The sequence below is a fragment of the Pomacea canaliculata genome, linkage group LG4, assembly GCF_003073045.1.
Source record: "Pomacea canaliculata isolate SZHN2017 linkage group LG4, ASM307304v1, whole genome shotgun sequence".
In the NCBI taxonomy this organism is placed as follows: domain Eukaryota; kingdom Metazoa; phylum Mollusca; class Gastropoda; order Architaenioglossa; family Ampullariidae; genus Pomacea; species Pomacea canaliculata.
The window spans coordinates 10,252,728-10,272,271 of NC_037593.1; the positions used below are offsets into that span (position 1 = coordinate 10,252,728).

At 37.3% G+C, this 19,544-nt stretch overlaps 1 protein-coding gene across 1 annotated transcript; it reads right to left on the reverse strand.

Annotated features, from left to right (window-relative positions):
• Positions 1-2,634: 2,634 nt before the first annotated feature.
• Positions 2,635-18,287, reverse strand: LOC112562635 (signal peptide peptidase-like 3). The gene is made up of 14 exons (XM_025235996.1): positions 17,993-18,287; positions 15,804-15,855; positions 15,148-15,225; positions 14,797-14,879; positions 13,416-13,535; positions 10,124-10,202; positions 9,665-9,777; positions 9,356-9,462; positions 8,281-8,352; positions 7,984-8,072; positions 7,316-7,361; positions 6,777-6,927; positions 6,188-6,297; positions 2,635-5,819 (listed from the first exon to the last, which is right to left on the reverse strand). Exons 2-14 carry the CDS (start codon positions 15,839-15,841, stop codon positions 5,751-5,753), a joined length of 1,155 nt encoding a protein of 384 aa, XP_025091781.1. The 5' UTR covers positions 15,842-15,855; positions 17,993-18,287; the 3' UTR covers positions 2,635-5,750.
• Between the last annotated feature and the right edge of the window lie 1,257 nt (positions 18,288-19,544).

Below are 19,544 nucleotides of genomic sequence, written 5' to 3' on the forward strand. Positions count from 1 at the left end.
GTGTAGAAAGACAGACACACTAATAATGCACAAAAAATGAGACAATGAGCTTTGACAATTACAATCCAGCAAGAATGAACCACAAAATCCATCTCCTTCAACACCAACTTGGATAGTTACATATGAGCAGTTGTCAAAAATTCTTCCCTACCCTCTTCAACACATTCACATATGCAGGGCAACAAGAAACCTGGAACATTCTGAGGAAATACTGCCATTGACTAGCGAATAGTCTTTGCTTCAATCAATAAGTTTTTGCTATTGTTATTGTTCTATGCCTCTACTGTTGGTAGACAGCTTAAATGACACAGTGTTGATGCTGAGTCAGCAAACTGCTGGTATTGCTGCTGTTATAGCAGTAGGGCAAAGAAAATAAATCCAGTGAACTCTGTATGCATCACTGATACCCTCTTGCATGCATTAAAATATGCCCTCTGATAGTACACTGACACTGAAAATTTCGTGCATTGCTACAGTCAATTATGTTTACGTCTGGTTGCATTCTTTAACTTTTAAAAAAAAGTCTTTATGATAAATTTGTCCACTATTCTAAAACAGAATATTTGTTAATGTCACATATCAAACGTACAGCAAAAAAATCATATCAAAGTTATTATCACACCAGGAACTACTTTTTTTGTCGCAAAAGATATACATTCTCGCCTATTTGATCATGCCACAAGCTTGTGCCCCCCCCAAAACCCCATTTTTATGCTTGCTTTACATCAGTTTAGGGAGATAACCACCAAAAGAAAGTAACAGTGAGAGAGTGTGCATGAGAGAGAGAATGACTCCATAAGCTCACACAGGAGGGTTAATACCAGAAAATCTAAAATAATTTTCAGTTCCTATTATTTTCATTATCTCATCATATATGGTGAAGAAAGTGAACCCTGTGATTTTATGATTCCAAGATCATATGAACAGGTTCTTGCAAAGCAGAAGAGCTACAAAACTGGTCAGTTCTTAAATAATTTGTCAATAATAGCCCATGATTCATGATGCACATGCATTATTTGGCTACCTGACTGCAAGTGTCTTGACAAATCTAAAACACCATTTGATCTAAAATGATGAGACTATTCTACAGATATAAAATGCTACATATAAGCTATTTTGTACATTATCATGCTACCCTGCAACATTACTATTCCAGGATATTTGAGATGTTCTAGGGCAGTGATGCACAACCTACGGCCCGCGAAACTTCTGCCCACAGTGCAGGAAATCGGCATGTTAGTAATAAAAGAAGACCTTAAAAAAACGAAAAAAGGAAGAAGAAGTATTTATCCCCACGTAGGGGAGTTTCCCAATCTTTTTTTTCGATGGACGAACATTTCGATTCAGTGCTCGGACTTGGTGTCTCTACAATGCAGCCGAACATTGAGAAGTTGGTTTCGGGAAAACAACTTCAAATATCCCACTAATTAGTACATAATTAATGGTATCTGCTCTATTTTTTTTTTTCTTTTTTGTATTTTTGCGGTGAAGTGGTCCGCGACACGGCTGTCCGAAATGGATATGGCCCGCAGGCCGAAAAAGGTTGGGCATCACTGTTCTAGGGGAATCTGTTTTAAATCCCAAAATAGTTTATAAAAGTAGACAAAGACCATAACTTTAAATATTATAGAGATGGTAATCTAGTAAGCCCTGTCTTAGTCTAAACAGAATGGCACATAGCCAAATAAATACTTGGTCACCTTATTGTTTTTCTTCCAGGCATTTGCTTTTGTTTTTAAAACTCAGACCTAATACCAACACAAAGTACTGTTAACATCCAAAAGAAAAGTAGCTGCAAAGTACACTGATCTCATCATAATTAATCAATGTTCTGTTTAGCCAAGGTCTACAAGTCATGTAATTAAAATTCCTATCACTCAACATGCTATTTGAGAAGATGACAAAGGCATACAAGAAAGTTGAGGGTGCTAGCTCTCTGTTTCTTAGCGTCAGTCTATTTTGATTTAGAGTGCCTATTGTTTGACCTACACTTTTTGCCAGCATCCTTATCCTTATGCTGGATTAATTCCTTGCCTGTGATCTTTTTATCATCTACTACTTAAAATTTTATATCTGTTGGTCTTTTCCAACTACATAACTATCAATGAATAGGGAGAGCAGAGGATGCTACATCACAGCATATAAGCTGGCCATAGGGTTAACTATAAGACAGCACCTGCTCTTTTCCTACTGCTGCTAACCCACAGTTCTTTGGGTTCCATCACATTTACTTTATTATACAGAGCTTTCATTTTCAGTCGGTAGTTACCATCCTGTAAGAACATAGGAGTCATTGTGTGGTCAAAACAGATGTAAAAAAACTGCATCATGACCTTTGTCATTCATTCACAGAAGTGTATAACGTCACCATACTTATACAAAAGTGTAGTGTCATCATATTTCTACAAAAGTTTATGGTGACTGTGACAAGGGATGTTTGTATTTGGGACAGAAGTTTATGCCATTGACACAGTCAGCATGAAGTGCATGTAATACCATGAAGAGAAAAACTAATGATGTGCCTGGGTCCACGTGTTCATACTCTTATGAGACTTAAGTTTGCTTTATGCTGGTTGCTTCATGGACATTTTGTCTTTTTTTAAAAAATATCAACCAAGTTTTTTTGTTTGTTTTTTTTTTTTAGTAAAGTGCTATGAGCCTGGCTTTGGTTTGAGAACTGCACCATATAAGCTCACTGATTATAATAATGTGATTTCTATTTTATAGCACCTTTTCCCACTATAAAGGCAGACTCAAAGTGCTTTACAAAACCAAGACAATAATTTTTTCTGCAAAAGTTTGCCAAACCACCAACATTCAGTTTGACAGTGAAGTGTAGACATAATTTTTGAAGCATCAATTTGTAAAATCTTTTAATGGGCAACTCCACCCAAAACCTAAATTAGGTTTAATGCATGCCACAGCAGTCATATAGCCTTTAATCATTGCATTTTCATGTCATAGTGATGAAAACCAAGCAGTAAATCACCAACATCCTGGGAGTTAAATAGTAGATAATATGTTCTGAATTGTTTCTGCTCACAAATTCAGTTGCAAAATAGTTGTTTTTAAAATCACTTCTAAAACAGCCCATGCCCAGTTCAAGAAGTCTGTCTCATTTTGTTGGCGTGACTTTATGATAGTTCACCTTTGGTCTCCTTATGGTGGACTTAAATACGAGACTGGATCTGAGTCATGCTATATGATGTCAAACAGAGTGCAGTGAGGAAAGAGCAGAACAAATTGAAGGATGCTGGTGAGACAAAAGATAAGGTTATGAACATGAAGTGCAACTGTGGCAACTCCTATCTCAATATGGCAATTGTTTCCAAAGATAATGCCACTGATCAATGTGTGTCAAAAATATAAAAATGCTACAGTATAATGAAACAAATCTCCTTTTGCATCATTGTAATCATGTTGAATTCAGTGGAACTGGAAGTACAATGTGTACAGTTTTTTGCACACAAAGCCAAATCCCGCATGCACCCTGCTTGCTCAAAGGTAGGATGCAGTCATGACATAATTTTTTAGCAACTCAAAATCATGAGCAAAAATAATTTTAAATCTATGAACTAAACTCAAAATTTCTAGTTGCATTTCCTTAAACCATGGGTGTTAAAATACCTTAAAAGACATGCATCCACACATTAGCAGGCAAAAGACAGCTGAACATGACACAATCATGATGTGTGCTTCGCCACTTCACAAGCACATATGAGGTCACAGATAAACAAATGTAAAGGGAATATAAACTTCAAGTGAAAAAAACACACACAATAAAAAAAATCACAATTTAAAATTTTTCAAAAACAAAGTTTTCCTATGGAATTTAAAAAGCATTCCATGTTTTCATGATCTAAGCACTTGCTTCCTTGCACATCATGCCCTGCAAATCCTCTTTCAATTTATTACTGCTCTTGATCTTTTTAACCCCACACACATTTATCATCACCATTTCTGCATGCACACCTATCACCATCTCAGACACACTCATGCATCCACATAGATACACTTACCCTACTTTCCAACACCATGCAAATTATTATGAAACAAAATTATTTAACACATTCACCTATGTGTCACATCCCTGTTCGTTTTGTAGGATTCAATGAGAGTTAAAATATGTGGTAGGGATGGGATGGATACTACAGCACAGAAGGACCAAATACATAGAGTTTCTGAGCACACCAGCCACACATCTCTCTTGTGCTTGACACTGTTTTCACTTAAGAACCATTCACTGTAGTGTTTTTGAGAACAAAGTTAAGTCACATTTGTCAGTCTCACTATTGGAAAAGATTAACAGTTTATTTCCAGTCTACTGCTATTCACTGGGACTGATAGAGGGCCATTCACCCACCTGCTAATGTCACCAAATCTGTCATCTGTCACCAGATACAACACTGCAAGGTTTGTTAAGTTTACAAGCCCCATCATCATTCACAGCTTGTCGAGTCAGTTGATTCTTCACAGAAAAAAGGATCTATTAATCTCATCAGGTCTGGTCAGCACTGAATGACTTCGCTTGAACTGTCATTTGAAAGGATTTGCCATTCTGAATTAGTCTATAAGAGGACCTTGCACCTCACCACCCAGACTTATTTTTCTCAATACACTCTGTGTACAGCAATACACAGTTACACTGTCTTGCTATTCCTATCACACATGGAAGCACAAAGCTAGAAATAAAGTTATTTGACAGGAAGATAATGCTTCTTTTTCAACTGTTTTCTCACTCAAATCTGATGTCTGAAAGATTATATCCTATAAAGCATCACCAGATGATTGTACTGGTGGCATCATTGAAGCAATCAAGTTTTATAAAATATGTTAAAACAAGTACCTCAGTAGTGCTCGAGTTAAGAAAGCTCAAAGCAACCTTTACATAGGACCTACTCATGCCAAGCTGCTTGTCTGGCATATTATCACTGAAAGCTAGAGTATTCTAGGTAGCAAGTACCTTTGTCTGTGTCTATGCATGCATGGACATAGTGTAGCCATCTCAAGAATCAATGTCTGTGTAACAATCCATCTGCAAGCAACAACTGTAGTGTAAATATCTATTATATACATTATTTTCAGAATGTAGCTCATCTGACTGAACAGCTGCTTTTTTGTGCTTTCTAAAATATTACGCCAATTGCTACTGAGCAGCCTACTGAATTAATCTTTTAGATTTGGATATTTCCTTCCCTTTTACTTTACTAAAAGAAAAAAGGCAATTTCTGACAAAATGTAACAAAAGTTTACTACAATATGTTTTCCTTTTCTTGTCTGGGCACCGATCAAAAATTCATTCTGACCCAACTGTCAGATGGCTTAATAAAAGTAAAAGGTGCAATATCAAACACAAGAAACACACTGTTCACTCACATTCTAAAGATGCAATGATCTGTTCACTCGAATGTCACACTGCATTCTCTTCAGTCCACAACTTGGAAGATGGAAGTACCTTTGTATACTGGCCACAACATGTAGTCCACTGTAGCCTACATAAAGTTTTTTTCTTGATCCAGAAGCCAAAGGAACCCTTGTTTCCTGCAATGCAGTACAGTACAGACAGGATTCCTAATGAAGTTCTTCCAAGAAAAAAGGTAATGAGATATACCCTGGCAGATGACAAAAACCTGACAGCAGAGATCACTGTAGTTAAATCTGTCTGTCATTGTCTTCTTGCTCACAGGGATAATCTCTCTCCCATCATCACACTTGATATCATTGATAATCCAGCAGCAACAACAGCTCAGCTACACCTCTAAATGCTTGGGGGCAGATGATTGAATAAATGGCTCATGCCACATTCGCCGCAGATCACCCTGAAACAGCAAGTAGTAGAATATCTTAAGACACACCAATCTTTTACAATGTATCTTTTGAATGTTGTAAATAAGCTGAGACTTAATCTATTCAATTTAATCCCATACTGCCAAATTTGCCCCTTTTATCCATCCCAAAACAGTTGACATAATAGGTCAAACTATTTACATTTCCTACAGCATGACTGAGAACTTTTGCCTATATTAACATTTGATTTGTGAGCTAATAATCTTCCTGGCAGTCACAAGGAGTAGGTTTAGTCTTTAATTATAACTCTTACTTCTTCACCTTCTACTCAGTACAGGAAATCTAACTACTTCAGGGCAAATGAAATCTACTGATAACATGTCTGAGTCTCCAGCCTGACCTTGAGGTAGGCCATGGTTAGGAGAGGCAAAAGCGTGAAGGGCACCAGATACAGCAGTGCCGGTTGTGCTGCTTTGAAGACCTCTGACGACACTGTTGCTGTGAGCAGTCCTGTAACATCATGTTGTAATGCTTGTATCAAGGCACATTCAATACCTGCCATAAAACTTGTCTACACTTCTGCTGCACTGCTGGTTGAATGCTTAAATTTTGCATTTAGTGTTTATCACAACATAATGGATGTAGGGAAGTGGGGAGCTGGGGAAAAAGTGAGAAAGGACAGGTCATCGGACCAACACAAAGATAAATAGCTTGTTTATTAAAATCTCTATTATTAAAAATCTTTATTAAAATGCAAGATCAAAACCATAGCTGTTATACCCAAAAACGATTTTTTTTTTAATTAAAAAAAAACAACATTACAGAACACCTAACACATAATGGGTTACTGTAGCCACAAAGTGGAAAACTGATGCAGAAAAAAGTCTTATCGTAACGGAATTCCATGAATGCTTTAGCACTTTTAGCAATTTCAAATCTTTTTACTTCCTCTCTTCTAATCACAAACTCAAGCCTTCACACAAACATACCAAGGAAATAGCCAATAAGTGAACAATGGAAGTAGGAGATCCGCTGCACATAGTTAGGAGGGGGAGGCACTCCAGCCTCCACAGATGTCAGCTGGGATTTTTTGTAGGTGTCATAACGCAGGACAAAGCACAACAATAGGCCTGGCATTACCTGGTGGAGACAAATGTCACTGTAGAAATATCACAAAGCCATAAAAACTAACAGTGAATGCAATGGACCAATACAATTGTCAAATATCATCACCATGTGCTATGCTACCCAGGGATGCAAACAATATCATGACAAACAGGGACAATATCCACCAAAAAAGTCTTGCTATCAAGAACACAGTATGGAAAGTTGACATTATAACTGCACGAGGCTCTTCAATAATAAGACTGTCCAAATTCACAGGTATTGCACAAGTAGAGACTCTGCTAACAGAGGGTGGGTTTAAGAGTGGGAATTGGTGTTTAACACCAAGCTACAAGCTACCAACACTAAAGCTACATCATGGCATTCAGCCATCCCCATAAACAGCAGCTAAAGCTACACTCACAATATCACCCAGTCCCAGCATGTTGAAATGGCTCGAGTTCTGTGAACTGTAAGATCAACAGAGGACACAGTCAAAATTTGACAAATGGCATGCTTGCATAAGACTTCAAGAAAGGTGCAGGCCAGCTAGTGGAAGCATTATTCTGACTACGAACACAAATCTAAAATAGTTATACAATGCTTTTCAATTTTTAATGAACAGTAAAAGTTAAAAGTTTGTTATCTTTTATACATAATTAGGCATGAGACTTAAATCATGCTTTACCTCAGGTGTCCCTATTGCTTTTTTAATGTGGAGTAACATCTGTTTACGACATTCTCTAACTGTATTTATTACAGGTAGCTTTGGAACACGATTATTCCAAGAATAATAAAATTCAGAAATAAATGCACTTCTTTCTTGGTCTTTCAATCTTTCAAAATTTACCTATTTGGAAGTTATAACAGTAGAAAATTTGAATGCTAGTCATTTTGGTTTATAGGAACATCCAATATTTACTTTTTATTTTTGGGGGAATTTCAGTGACTTACCAACAAGACTACTCTTGACAAGCTAGAACATTAACTTTTATCACAGTAATGTTAAAAGTTTAACAGTTTTACAAGAAATACAAATATGCAATTTAGAGAAAGGCATATAACTAACTGTAATATATGACACTGCCTCACCTGGGAAATACAAGTTTGGCTGGTAATGACAGTTTTGGAGCATCTCTGACAAGCCCAGTAAGATGAAGTTTTTTAGCAAACAGCCCAACCTAACAATGCACCATTTACAACATCATTTTAGTTATTGGCAAATCAATATAACAATATAAAAGTATATTTAACAAGCCATTTATATTTTACCTCAAAATGATCTGCTTTCTGGAGTCCTAGATTCAAAATGTCAGGAATATAACAGTAAGAAATATCAATCAACATTTGTGTCTAAGCTGGTTATAAACAAAGCTGGGACATACTTACAGGGTTTTCTGCAGGCCTTGTAGCTACCTTGACCATGACATTTGCACTGAATATATATGAGGAGAAAAAAACCTGCAACAAAAAATATTACTTCAAAATACTAGATGGCACTTAACATGCACTACACACAAAAGAGGACTTAGGAGCACCAATGTGACAAATGTATATTCAATATGACAATCACTGCTGAAGAGAAACACTGTTGTCTTGCTGATGATTGCAAGGCAATCGTAAAAAAGAAAAGACAGCAAACTCTAGTGGTTGGCTGCAAAACACATCACTGGTCTGAGGCCTACTTGAACCTGTGGCTGGAAACCCCCCCCAACCAACCCAGCACCTGCTCTGCAGAAATGGGTACCTGATATCTGTGGGAGGGTGAAGACTATAAAGGGTTTGTTGTCACAAATTTGCTTTTAAAAAAAAATATCATTCACAAGGGAAGGGACTGGAAAGCAGAACAGGTGGGTGGATGGTGACCGGCTAAAATTATTATGGCAAGAAATTTGAGAAACAGATACATCAGCTATAAAAAGGGGTGTATTCAAAAACACAAATCAAAAGCATAATGCAGATGGAAGAGTAAAATAAAAATACCAAAGAAAGTGGGTCTCCAAAAGGCAAAGAAATATGACCTAAACCAGTCTTCTTTTGGTAAAATGTTGCACCAACTCAGAAAGACTGCAAATGGTAAAAAGTGATTGAAGTCATGGACTCTCCTCTCTTTTTCTCAGGGGAGCAAGGGGTAGAGGAGGAGGGGTACTACTATTACCTACCCATTTTGAACAGATTGTACACAGACATAAACACTTATTTGTATGATGCAAAGATTACAAAACTATGTGTCTCTTAGTATTTCTTATTTCTGTTTTCCTCTACAAACAGATGAAACAGTGCATCAAAAGGACCAAATGGAGTGGTGATAATTGTAAGCTAAGATACACTTCACAGGCACTAGTGTAACTCGTTCACATAAATGCCATAAAAGCTTGATACTCAGAGGTAAAGCTTTTTCTACACGTAGGTACTGCTAGTACACACACACATATATGTATATACATATTTGAAAGATACAAACCCAGAAGACATCATAAATAAGAAGGCCAACCAAAAGCATGGTGGAGACTTTAAGACTGGGCAAGCGGACCAAGGCAATGAAGGCCACACAAAGACCCATGCCTAATGCTGAAAAGACAAGATTTCAATGACAATTAGAGGTTACTTTTGTATGTATGCATGGATGCATATATAAAGTAGCATAATTTTGAGTGTGCATGTGTATATTACATGCATGTGTATGTATGCAAGATTGTATCAAAAGCATGCACATTTGCATGTTCATTGTAAGAAACTCTGCCATGATATAAGTATGAGTCATGATACTGACCATCCATAAGCAGCCAGTGGCCCGTAAGAATCCAGACACAGACAATCATGAAGGAGAGACAGAAAGCCACAATCTCTGCTGCTGTGAACCGGCCACACATTCCAAATGAGATCCTGCCATATCACATAACTCATGAGCCATTGTACTATATTACTACTAAGGCTTTCTGATTGATGGCAGCTATAGGTAAACATTTGCATTCACATACATGATAAACCCAACTGAACTGCTGCTCTCAATCCAGATTCATATACCACACTCTGCATCATCTGACTATCCCATTACATATACATACAAAGAAATACATATGACCACCAGTCTCAAGTTACAACAAAGAAATAAACACAGGTCTAAGGTATGTTATAACAAGAAGAATCGTGTTCTTATCACACAATATTTAAATATACATCAGCCAGGCTAAAGTAAAACTAGCTGGACATAAATGAAAGCAATACTTACTTTTGGGCCCCAGCACATGGCTGAATCATGTACTGGCACATTGGCAGCAGCAGGAAAGCAAATGCCACAGTGGCAAGGACTGGAGAAAAAAAAGCACACACTGCTTTCTATACATTGCGTTTTGTCTTCAAAGTCATGCACATTTACTTCATGTTAAATGCATGCACATGCATTAAGTGTTTTCCTCCAACATGGATGTCACAGAGGGATGACATGAGGCTAAAAAGCTAGCACAGCGAGGGTGGCCCAGTCCCATCTGTCCCATGAATAATAGGTTTTTTATTCTAGAAGAAAAGGGGAAGACCATATAATTAACTGTTGCTGGCCAGTGCTTCACTTCCCAAGGAGGGGGGGGGGATTGGTTTTTTACGCCGTGCCAGCAACTAAGGCTATATTACGGCAAGCAGCCAGCCCTGTGAACAGATGCCACGTGCAGAGAAAGAACAGCGTGCCCGAGACGAGAAATGAACTCTGGGCAGCCAGCCTTCACTGTATTGGTGACAGACGCTAACCGTTGCGCCACCGGACCGCTACTTCCCAAGGAGACAGGAGACACAGCAAGTGGAGGGACACTACGTGTAGGGGAGTAAAGGCTGCATATTCCAAGAAAGGTGAAGTGGGGTTTGTTTTGTTTTGTTTTGTTTTGTTTTTGGGGGGGGGGGGGTATCTCGGATCGTTTTTTGTGTAAGTTGAATTTTTCCATTATTCTTCATACAGAGATATATATTACTAATTTGTTTCTGGTGGGTTTTTTTTTGTAACTATGGTAAGCGCAGCTATTTGGAGCTGGTTTTATCCTGGAGTATTTGGCCCAGGAATGTTGTGGTCGCTCGTCCCTAAGAGGCAACTCCAGTTTGTATGACCCGTTGGTAGGCGCAGCTATTTGGAGCTGGTTTTATCCTGGAGTATTTGGCCCAGGAATGTTGTGGTCGCTCGTCCCTAAGAGGCAACTCCAGTTTGTATGACCCGTTGGTAGGCGCAGCTATTTGGAGCTGGTTTTATCCTGGAGTATTTGGCCCAGGAATGTTGTGGTCGCTCGTCCCTAAGAGGCAACTCCAGTTTGTATGACCCGTTCCCCAAGAGGAGATGCTATTAAGAAGAGAGTGCAATTGCTCATCTCAAAGTGGTAGTGCCAGTTGTATAACACCTGTTTCCCCAGAGAAGGTGTCTATAAAAGAAGAGAGTGCAGTCCCTCGTTCCAAGAAACAGCGCTGACTTTTTTTTTAATGTCTGTACCCTAGTGGAGGTGTCAGTGAATTGTCAGATTATTAGTGGAAAGTATATAAATATAATTTCTTGGGTAATAATAATAAATGCAAAATTTGTAAAGTGTATGCTCACATTCCTAAGGAATATGCTCTTAGCGCTTAAGAACAAGAACAAAACATGGAAAGCATATGAGAGACAGGAAAACAAATAAATAACATATGAACTATAAAAAAATAACAACCGTACTAACAAAGAATAAAATCAAATATAGAAAACACAAAGAGAAATCAAATAACAAGAACAAGAGCTGAGAGTAATATGATATTGCAAAAGGGTGTGAAAAAGGACTAGCATTATGGGAAAGGTTGTTAGGAGTAATATTTACAGTAAAGGTGCATTTTCAGCTCACATTTAAAGGATTCAATAGTGAGTAGGTGGCAGATATGGAAAGGGAGAGAGTTACATTGTTTTGCTGCACGTTAACTAAAAATCCTGTGGCCATATGTCGTTGTTCTGGTGACAGGAAAAGATGATCATCACATGAGGAGTGCAGTTGTCTAGCTGAAATGTAAGGGAAGAGCCGTTCAGAGAAATAATCAGGGCAGGTGCCAGCAAAGAAATTAAAACACAGCACAGATAGTTTGTACTGGATGTGAGAATGAATGGGTAGCCAGTGCAAAAAACAAAGTAGAGAGGTGGCATGGTCCTGTTTCCTAGCTCTAAGCACCAGACGTGCTGCAGAGTTCTGTACTTTCTGAAGTTTGTAAAGAAGGTATGCAGGACAGCCAGCAAGCAAGGAGTTGCAGTAATCAAGCCTGGATACAACAAACGCACAGACAAGTGTGTTGGTAGCATGCGTAGACAGAATGTGACAGGTGGCGCTGACACACAGTCTGCGTCCTATAAGTGAGATAGGAGTTGAACAACACTAGTGCAGGTCCAGAAATCCCTTAAAGGGTGTGTAGTCTATGAAGGAGCAGAGAGTGGTCAATTGTGTCAAATGCAGCAGACAGGTCCAGTAGAGTTAAGGCAGAAACATCACCACTGTCAAGGGCAGATAATATGTCGGTGGTCGCTTTAATTAGTTTCAGTACTGTGAAAAGGTTTATATGCTGACAGAGCATATAGGGGATGAGCTGGTGCTCTTGTAAGTAGGACTAGAGCCGTGTCAAAACTACTTTCTCTATGATCTTTGAGAGAAAAGACAAGTTGGAAACTGGGCGATAATTGTTCAATACCTTGACATCAAGCATGAATTTTTTAAGAAGTGGTTTCACCAAGGCATTTTTAAACAGAGATGGGAAAATACCTGATGACATGATGACACTTACAATGTTTGTGATGGCAGGAAGTAAAATATCTAAGCACCCAAGAAGAAGACTTGTGGGTATTGGATCTAACTGGTAAGTTGTTGGCTTGGCTTTCAGAATAATCGCCTTTATATTGGATTAGTGCAGTATCAGGCTCCAATGACTATAATTTAACAGTGTTGAAAAAAGGACATTATCAAGAGTGAACAGTAAAAAGTGACTTTGTGATGGACTTTATAAACTTAAGTATTCTTTGTTAGCAATGAAACTGAAAATTAACAAACTTTACTTTTAGAATATTTGTTAGAGTTGCTAATTAGTAACTTTCGGTATTTATGTTTTTCTTGAACAATTATCATAGAATTTTATTAAGTATTTTACAATATTTTTGTTCATATAATTAAATGTATACAGGCCTGCAAAAGGGGCAATTAGATGTCTTGTTTTGTAAAGTAAAAGAATGCACAACTGTCCAGGCAACTACGTGTTCGTGTCTGTGAATGTTCAGTGTGGTACTATTATTGTGCATATTATGCCTATCCACTGCATGGGTCTTCTAAATTTAAAATGCTTGAGCAATTTTCTTTGGTAAATACGTCTACTAAGATTAACTTCTAGAGGTATATACATTAATGGTGGTGTATCTCTAGTGGCATTTAATATATTTGCATGGTATACATGCCTGAACATTTAGCTCTCATCTTTAGCTCAACATAGTACCCCTCCACAAGAATCCAACTTAAAAGGTCATAACTCAATTACACCATACTCACTTGCAGTAAAAATGGCAAAAATCATCTGGAGGGAATCGAAAAAGAGAAACATGATAAGCAGAGATGCGGAGGCTCCAACAGGCAAGAACATGGCTTGGCAAGTGTCAATGGTCTGCATTTCTGTAACAAAAATTGAATCTTTAGATACATTCATCAGATTTTGCAAAATATTTGCACAGACAGGCTAGCAAACAATGGAAGCAGTCTAGTGGTCTGAATACTGGCATTTGAACCTGGAGGCCCTCTGCTTTGACACCCATGTGGTGCAAGCCCACAAGCCACCCAGCCGTTGGAAATGGTAATGGACTCATCCGAGTACTGAGGGACCCATTGTAAAGATAACATTCAGTTAACTAGAGCACCAGGCATAGGAAGATAAGAAAACATAGGGTAGCAAACTGACAAAATTGCAGAGTACCTATAACTTAATAATAATAAAATTTGTAAAGAGTGTTCCCCATGTTGATGCAAGTTTGATGCTTTGAACACAAAAGACTATTAACTATCCAAGAATTGACTATCAAAGAAACATAAGCTTCAGCAAATAAATGACACAAACCAAGTGCATGGATGAAAATAAAGAAGTGAGGATTGAGTGGAAAAATATGCTTGATTATGTACAATATCTCTCAAAGAAATTGGTTTTGAGCCCTGCTTTGAAGGCTTTGAATGCAGACACAGTCTGAAGAGAAAGGAGAACAGAAAACCTAACAGTAGGGCCCAAGAAAGAGTGCTGAATTTCTCCAGTCTAATGTGTGGCATAGTTAGGAGGGCAACATAAGCAGACCAAATAAACCAACTTGAGTGGTAAGGCATCAGTTGCCCAGACAGGTATGCTCAGGTATGCCTTCAAGACAACAATATCATGGTCTATTGTTGTAATCAATGCAAGCTCAACTGGCAATCAGTGATGTTCATGGAGGAGGGGCGTAGTATGGTCTGCTTTTCACCAATGGAAGACAATATGTGTGGCATTATTATGAACCTGTTGAAGTATGTCCAGCAGGCAGTTAGGGAGATCAATGAGAGTTGGAGTAATCCAGCTGAGATAACGCAAAAGCAGACATGAGGTTTTTGGTAGAAGAAAATGATAGGAAGGGTCAAGTAAGATGCGACTGATCCTGCCAAGCTGAAGGAAGGTGGACATAATAGACTGCATTGATGTAAGATTCAGAAATAACAATGAGTGAATTTTGGACAGTTTAGGAAAAAGAGATGTTCACCCCAGAAAAAGTAAAAGTAGCAGAGGATGACACATTTCAGTTTATTTGCAAAGGCTACTGAAATGACCGAATGTAAATAAATGTAAAAATTGCAGACTTTTAGTGAAAATATCACTGCAGATTCTTCCTCAACCGCATTAAAAAAAAAAAATACTCACGAGATTCATTGTCTGTGGATGTGTATGGGGCTTTCTCCTTTTCTTTTTCCTTCTCTTTATTCTCCCTCTCAAGATTTAGTGATCTGTTGACAAATTTTCAAAATGAAAATGTGCCAGCAAAGCCTACCAAAAGGTCACATGTAATACAAAGTTTTTAAAAAACAGTGATTGTTACAACTTATGATTCATCTGTTCTTTTAACAAGCACTTTAGACAAGCAATGTTTACTGACTGTATGAAAATATATAGATTTTACATGCAGAGGCTAACATATTATTTTAATGCACCAAAAAAAAATATGTAGCTTAGACTTTGTGTGGTTTTTTTTTTTTTTTAAACAGTATGCTTTACCTGAAGCTGCCATACACAATCAGCAGGATTGAAATGACGAAGGTTGAGAGGCGCGAGGAGTCTACTATACTAAATGCTCTGTGAAAAATATAAATCAAAAAAGATGTGGCAAACATTTTTTTTAGTCTAACATCCAATTATTAATTTTACTTACTGGAATAGAAAGAAAGACAAGATTTTTTCCTCAAGATTACTAAAAAGGTGTATTATTTCTCGCAAAACAACCCAGATCAGTCTTTGTGTGCTCACTTTCAAAATCAATAAAACTGTTCCTTTTCATGCCACACAACACTTCTTAATCTTTATCACACTAGTTCCATGTAGCACATCAAGTGATCATGACCTAGGCTTATTTGAAACTTCAGCTGGGGTGGCCTCTATAATGCTGTAAATAAGGGTCCATGACGTTTGGGGAATCACTTGAACGATTTAAATCTTTGTAAAATTGCAACAATTTCTCAAAGTCATGGAATGTATAGAAACTAGACTTTTAGTTCCACTGCTGAATTACAAATATATAGAACACTGATCATTTGTCTGCTAACACCTTTTTAATGAAATTTGTTTATTAAGTTTTAAATCCTCTATATCCATCTTCTTAAATACTGTTGCAAAGCACAAAACTTAAAGACAATGCATTTTGGAAGCAGTCTTACGTCACTGTCGTTGTCTCACTGAGCTGTTCTTCACCCATTGTCAGTCAAGGACCTGCAACACCCAAGACACAGGTGCACTCAGCCTTCATCTTCAACAAAATTCTATAAGCAAAATTTTACGGCAAGCAAAACACTTTCCAGTAATTGTAAAACCCCTCCCCACAATCACTGTCGCAAATTCCACACAGGCCATCAAACTTGTAATATTCGAAAATGCACTCCCATGGAGTGTGTATCCCTGTATGCACATAACGATTAGAAAGAAAATGATTTTGTTGAGCAAAGATTAGGATCTTCTGTATTTTTGTTCTTCAGGGTAGGTTACTGATCATAACTAACTGCAGGGCAAACTTGCCATTTGTGATGAAAAAAAAAAAAATTAAAAATAAAGAGTAAAGACCAATAATTGCTTACTAGAATATCTCTAAAAGATATGCTTTTGCTCGTGTTCATAGCAATAATCTAATAAAAAAAAAATTATGTTAGAGTCCAGGAGATATTGTATTCTACTTTTTGTTTTAAAATTTAAATCACAATGTCAAGAAATGACTCTAAAAAGCAGGCACACAGACTTCTTGGTTTAGCCCAACAGAATTAGGGTTACGATTATCATATAAGAGAGGGATAGATATTTTGCTAGCAGTACTAAGCTGTAGTGATTGCATCTATGCTAATAGCATTAACCTTCCTTTCAATAAAAGAACATAATGAGGTCTTTGTTTTGAGACAATTACTATTTTTATGTCTGCGTGTTTAATTTTTTTCTTTGTAAAAAAACTTTGAGCTAGACTTTGATGGTGGGGTAAAGGGCTATTTAATTCACTTTATTTTTATTATATAATAATGGTGAAATCTCTTATATTCCATATATTTTCTCCAGTCAGATACTGTAAAGCTGCACACTAAATTCAAGTTGATAAGTACTAACAAAATATGTCCTGTGATGCAGCTGAATTTTTCGGACAAGATGCAGTATTATTTTCATACAATGTGATCTTTATCCCATCTTCAGAAGTACAGTTCTGATTCAGTAAAGCCTGCACTTTGCTAGGAGTCGCCTTTGAGGTCAGATAACCTGATTGCTAACTTTGTGAATGTGACACTGAAAAATATTACTATGAACAAACATATCATTTACAAATAATCTGAAAGTAGACTGCAGAAAAATGTTGAGTTACACTAACTCCTTTTTAAACCCTATGACAATAACTTGTTCAGACATAATTATATGCAATCATAAACAATTCATCCCACTATAGAAGGATCTGTAATTAAATTTTAATGAGGAAATGACATAAACAGGTGTTACTGATTCTAAAAAATCCTACACTTCTCACAACAGAATGAAGTTCCAGTATATATGATGCAGTTTTTGTTTTGAAGACTTGAGCCTATCTTTGACAATCTATGCAGCTGTGAAAGCAGACAAGATGCACCAACCACCTAGAACAACAAACCTCACACTACAATATTGTAAGAGTTTTAAATCCTCTGAAAATCTCATTCAATAAAATTAAATCAAATTTCCTCAGCATTCCCTGAATCAGAATAATTCTTAAAATTCCAATTTGATTTTTACTTAATTGATGCATCCGAGCTTCTTGCCTACCAACCATCAAAAAATTTTGGATGTACTTTTGGGTGTCAAAAACGCTGCTGTTTATTGCTTTTGTCATTTGTGAAACAAAACAGAAGTAGGAAAAATAATTCCAATGAATTTAATTATTCAATGATTAAATAACGTTATCTGCCTCTGTCCTTTCACTTACCAATCTTACCTAATTCTGCAGCTGTTACGTCACTTTTTTTTTAAACTGTGATCATACGATCATGTAGCAGACGACTTATCCAAACAAAAACAGGAGGGGGGGATCTTGACTCACATAATCATTACTTACATGCGAGGCATAATGCAAGTTCCAGTTCCATAAAACATTTAAAAATAAAAAACTACATATTTCAAATAAAACGTCTTAAATTAAATCACCCATTTATTGCACGTTAACATAGTACTGTACGTTAGTAAATTGCAAAAGGCAACAAGGGTCGAAGTTTGGCTCTCAACATGGCGACTATGGATCAACATCAGTCAACGTTTCTTCAATTCATCTGTTTAACATGATGCAAGAAATGATTGTCTGCAATAGTGTTAAATATGTAAACTGTATGAAATATTAAAAATTGCTCACCCGTTAAACGGAAAAGGAAATTTCCGAAAAGAGCGTATCTTCCATTTAATATATTCTGCTGTTAAAAACCAACCGTGCTTTTGCGCGGACTGGACAGGATTCTTCCTGGAAATCTCTTTCATGCACAACAGTTTTACACGTCGTATTTGATGCTAAAATTCTTTATGAAGTCAGAATATGGCGTGATGTGACGCTGAAACTGAGATTTGTAAATGTCCTCGTATTCTTCTGAGACTACTTTTTGCCAGAATCACCTTTGTTTACTATTGCCCGTCAGGGGTCGCTACACGGAGACACACTTCCTGTATTCTTACGCCTGGACTAACGTTGTGTGTATGGTATATACATGTACATCCTGATTATTATGGTTCATTCTGTCTGATGGATAGCCTTTCATCATCGTAGAAAAAAATCTGCTTTTGTCACTGAGGATTCAATGCAGGGCTGACCTTAGAGTCTGATGATTTTTTTTTTTCTTGTTAGTAAAGCCATCAGACTGGACGAACATTATGGAAGAGGGATCAGGGGACTAAACAAAACGAGGTGTTTGCATGTCTCTAAATTAAACTGTGTACAATATATTTATCTTTTTAAACCGGAGACTGACGTGGACTTCATAATATTTTATCGTTTGTTGATAGCAAGCATAAAAAATCCCAAGTCTAAACTTTAAGCAGCAAATAATATAACCGGTTTCGATCGATCGATCGAGCGTCTTTAACACGTATATAATTATATACCTCGAATTCAACAACAGAAAAAGGGTATAGAAAGTGTTAACTACTTAATAATAAACTGCCCACACGGCCAATAAACCATATGACTTTTTAAACAGAAAAATGAATAAACAGCCATATTTTTAAATACGTATATTAAGTTAATTGTTATGATTTTAATAGCGTTCAAAACATTTATCTTTGATCTTCGATCAATGCATGAATTAAAGGTCGATATCGACCTTATTGGGATCAGTTTGATCACTGATATTTAAGGACATTTTAACGTACGAAACACGTAGAGATTATGCTATACATATATGCATTTGTGCGCAGGTCTTTACACATATATATATATCACTCTCCTGCATATGGGGTGGACTGGACTCTTATTTAGAGACACGTACTGTATATATTATCTTCTTAATCTTGTTTCCTCCATTGGAGCATTTATACGCGGATCTGGTTTTGGGCGTCCTTCTTCAGCTGGGTCCATGCCATCCTGGCTGGCTCTCAGCAGGACCGATCTCCTCCACGTCTGTCTGGGTCTCAACCCTGTGCTTCCCCTAGCTGTGGGTTCCATGCCAGGAGAGTGAGGAGACTATATATATATGTACAATAAACTGTTGCAACGCTCTGCGCTCAAAATAAACACACCACTGCCCATGGCGGAAGTAACACTAAGAGAGCAATGTCAGCGGACCTAACAGGTATCGCCACAGGTACAGACATCCTCAAAAACAGAAAAAAATATTATGCCAATATATGTCTGATGGATATAAAATATACAAAGTCAAAGGAGAAAGAGAATAACAGATGCTAAGCACGCATATATT

Excerpts from the sequence above, each read along its gene's own strand:
- LOC112562635 (XM_025235996.1), bottom strand. The coding sequence starts at position 15,841 with ATGGGTGAAGAACAGCTCAGTGAGACAACGACAGTGAC. Across the intron at positions 9,778-10,123 it reads CCATGTGCTGGGGCCCAAAA|GATCTCATTTGGAATGTGTG; the intron begins GTAAGTATTGCT and ends GTGATATGGCAG. Across the intron at positions 6,928-7,315 it reads TGCTGGGACTGGGTGATATT|GTAATGCCAGGCCTATTGTT; the intron begins GTGAGTGTAGCT and ends TGTCTCCACCAG.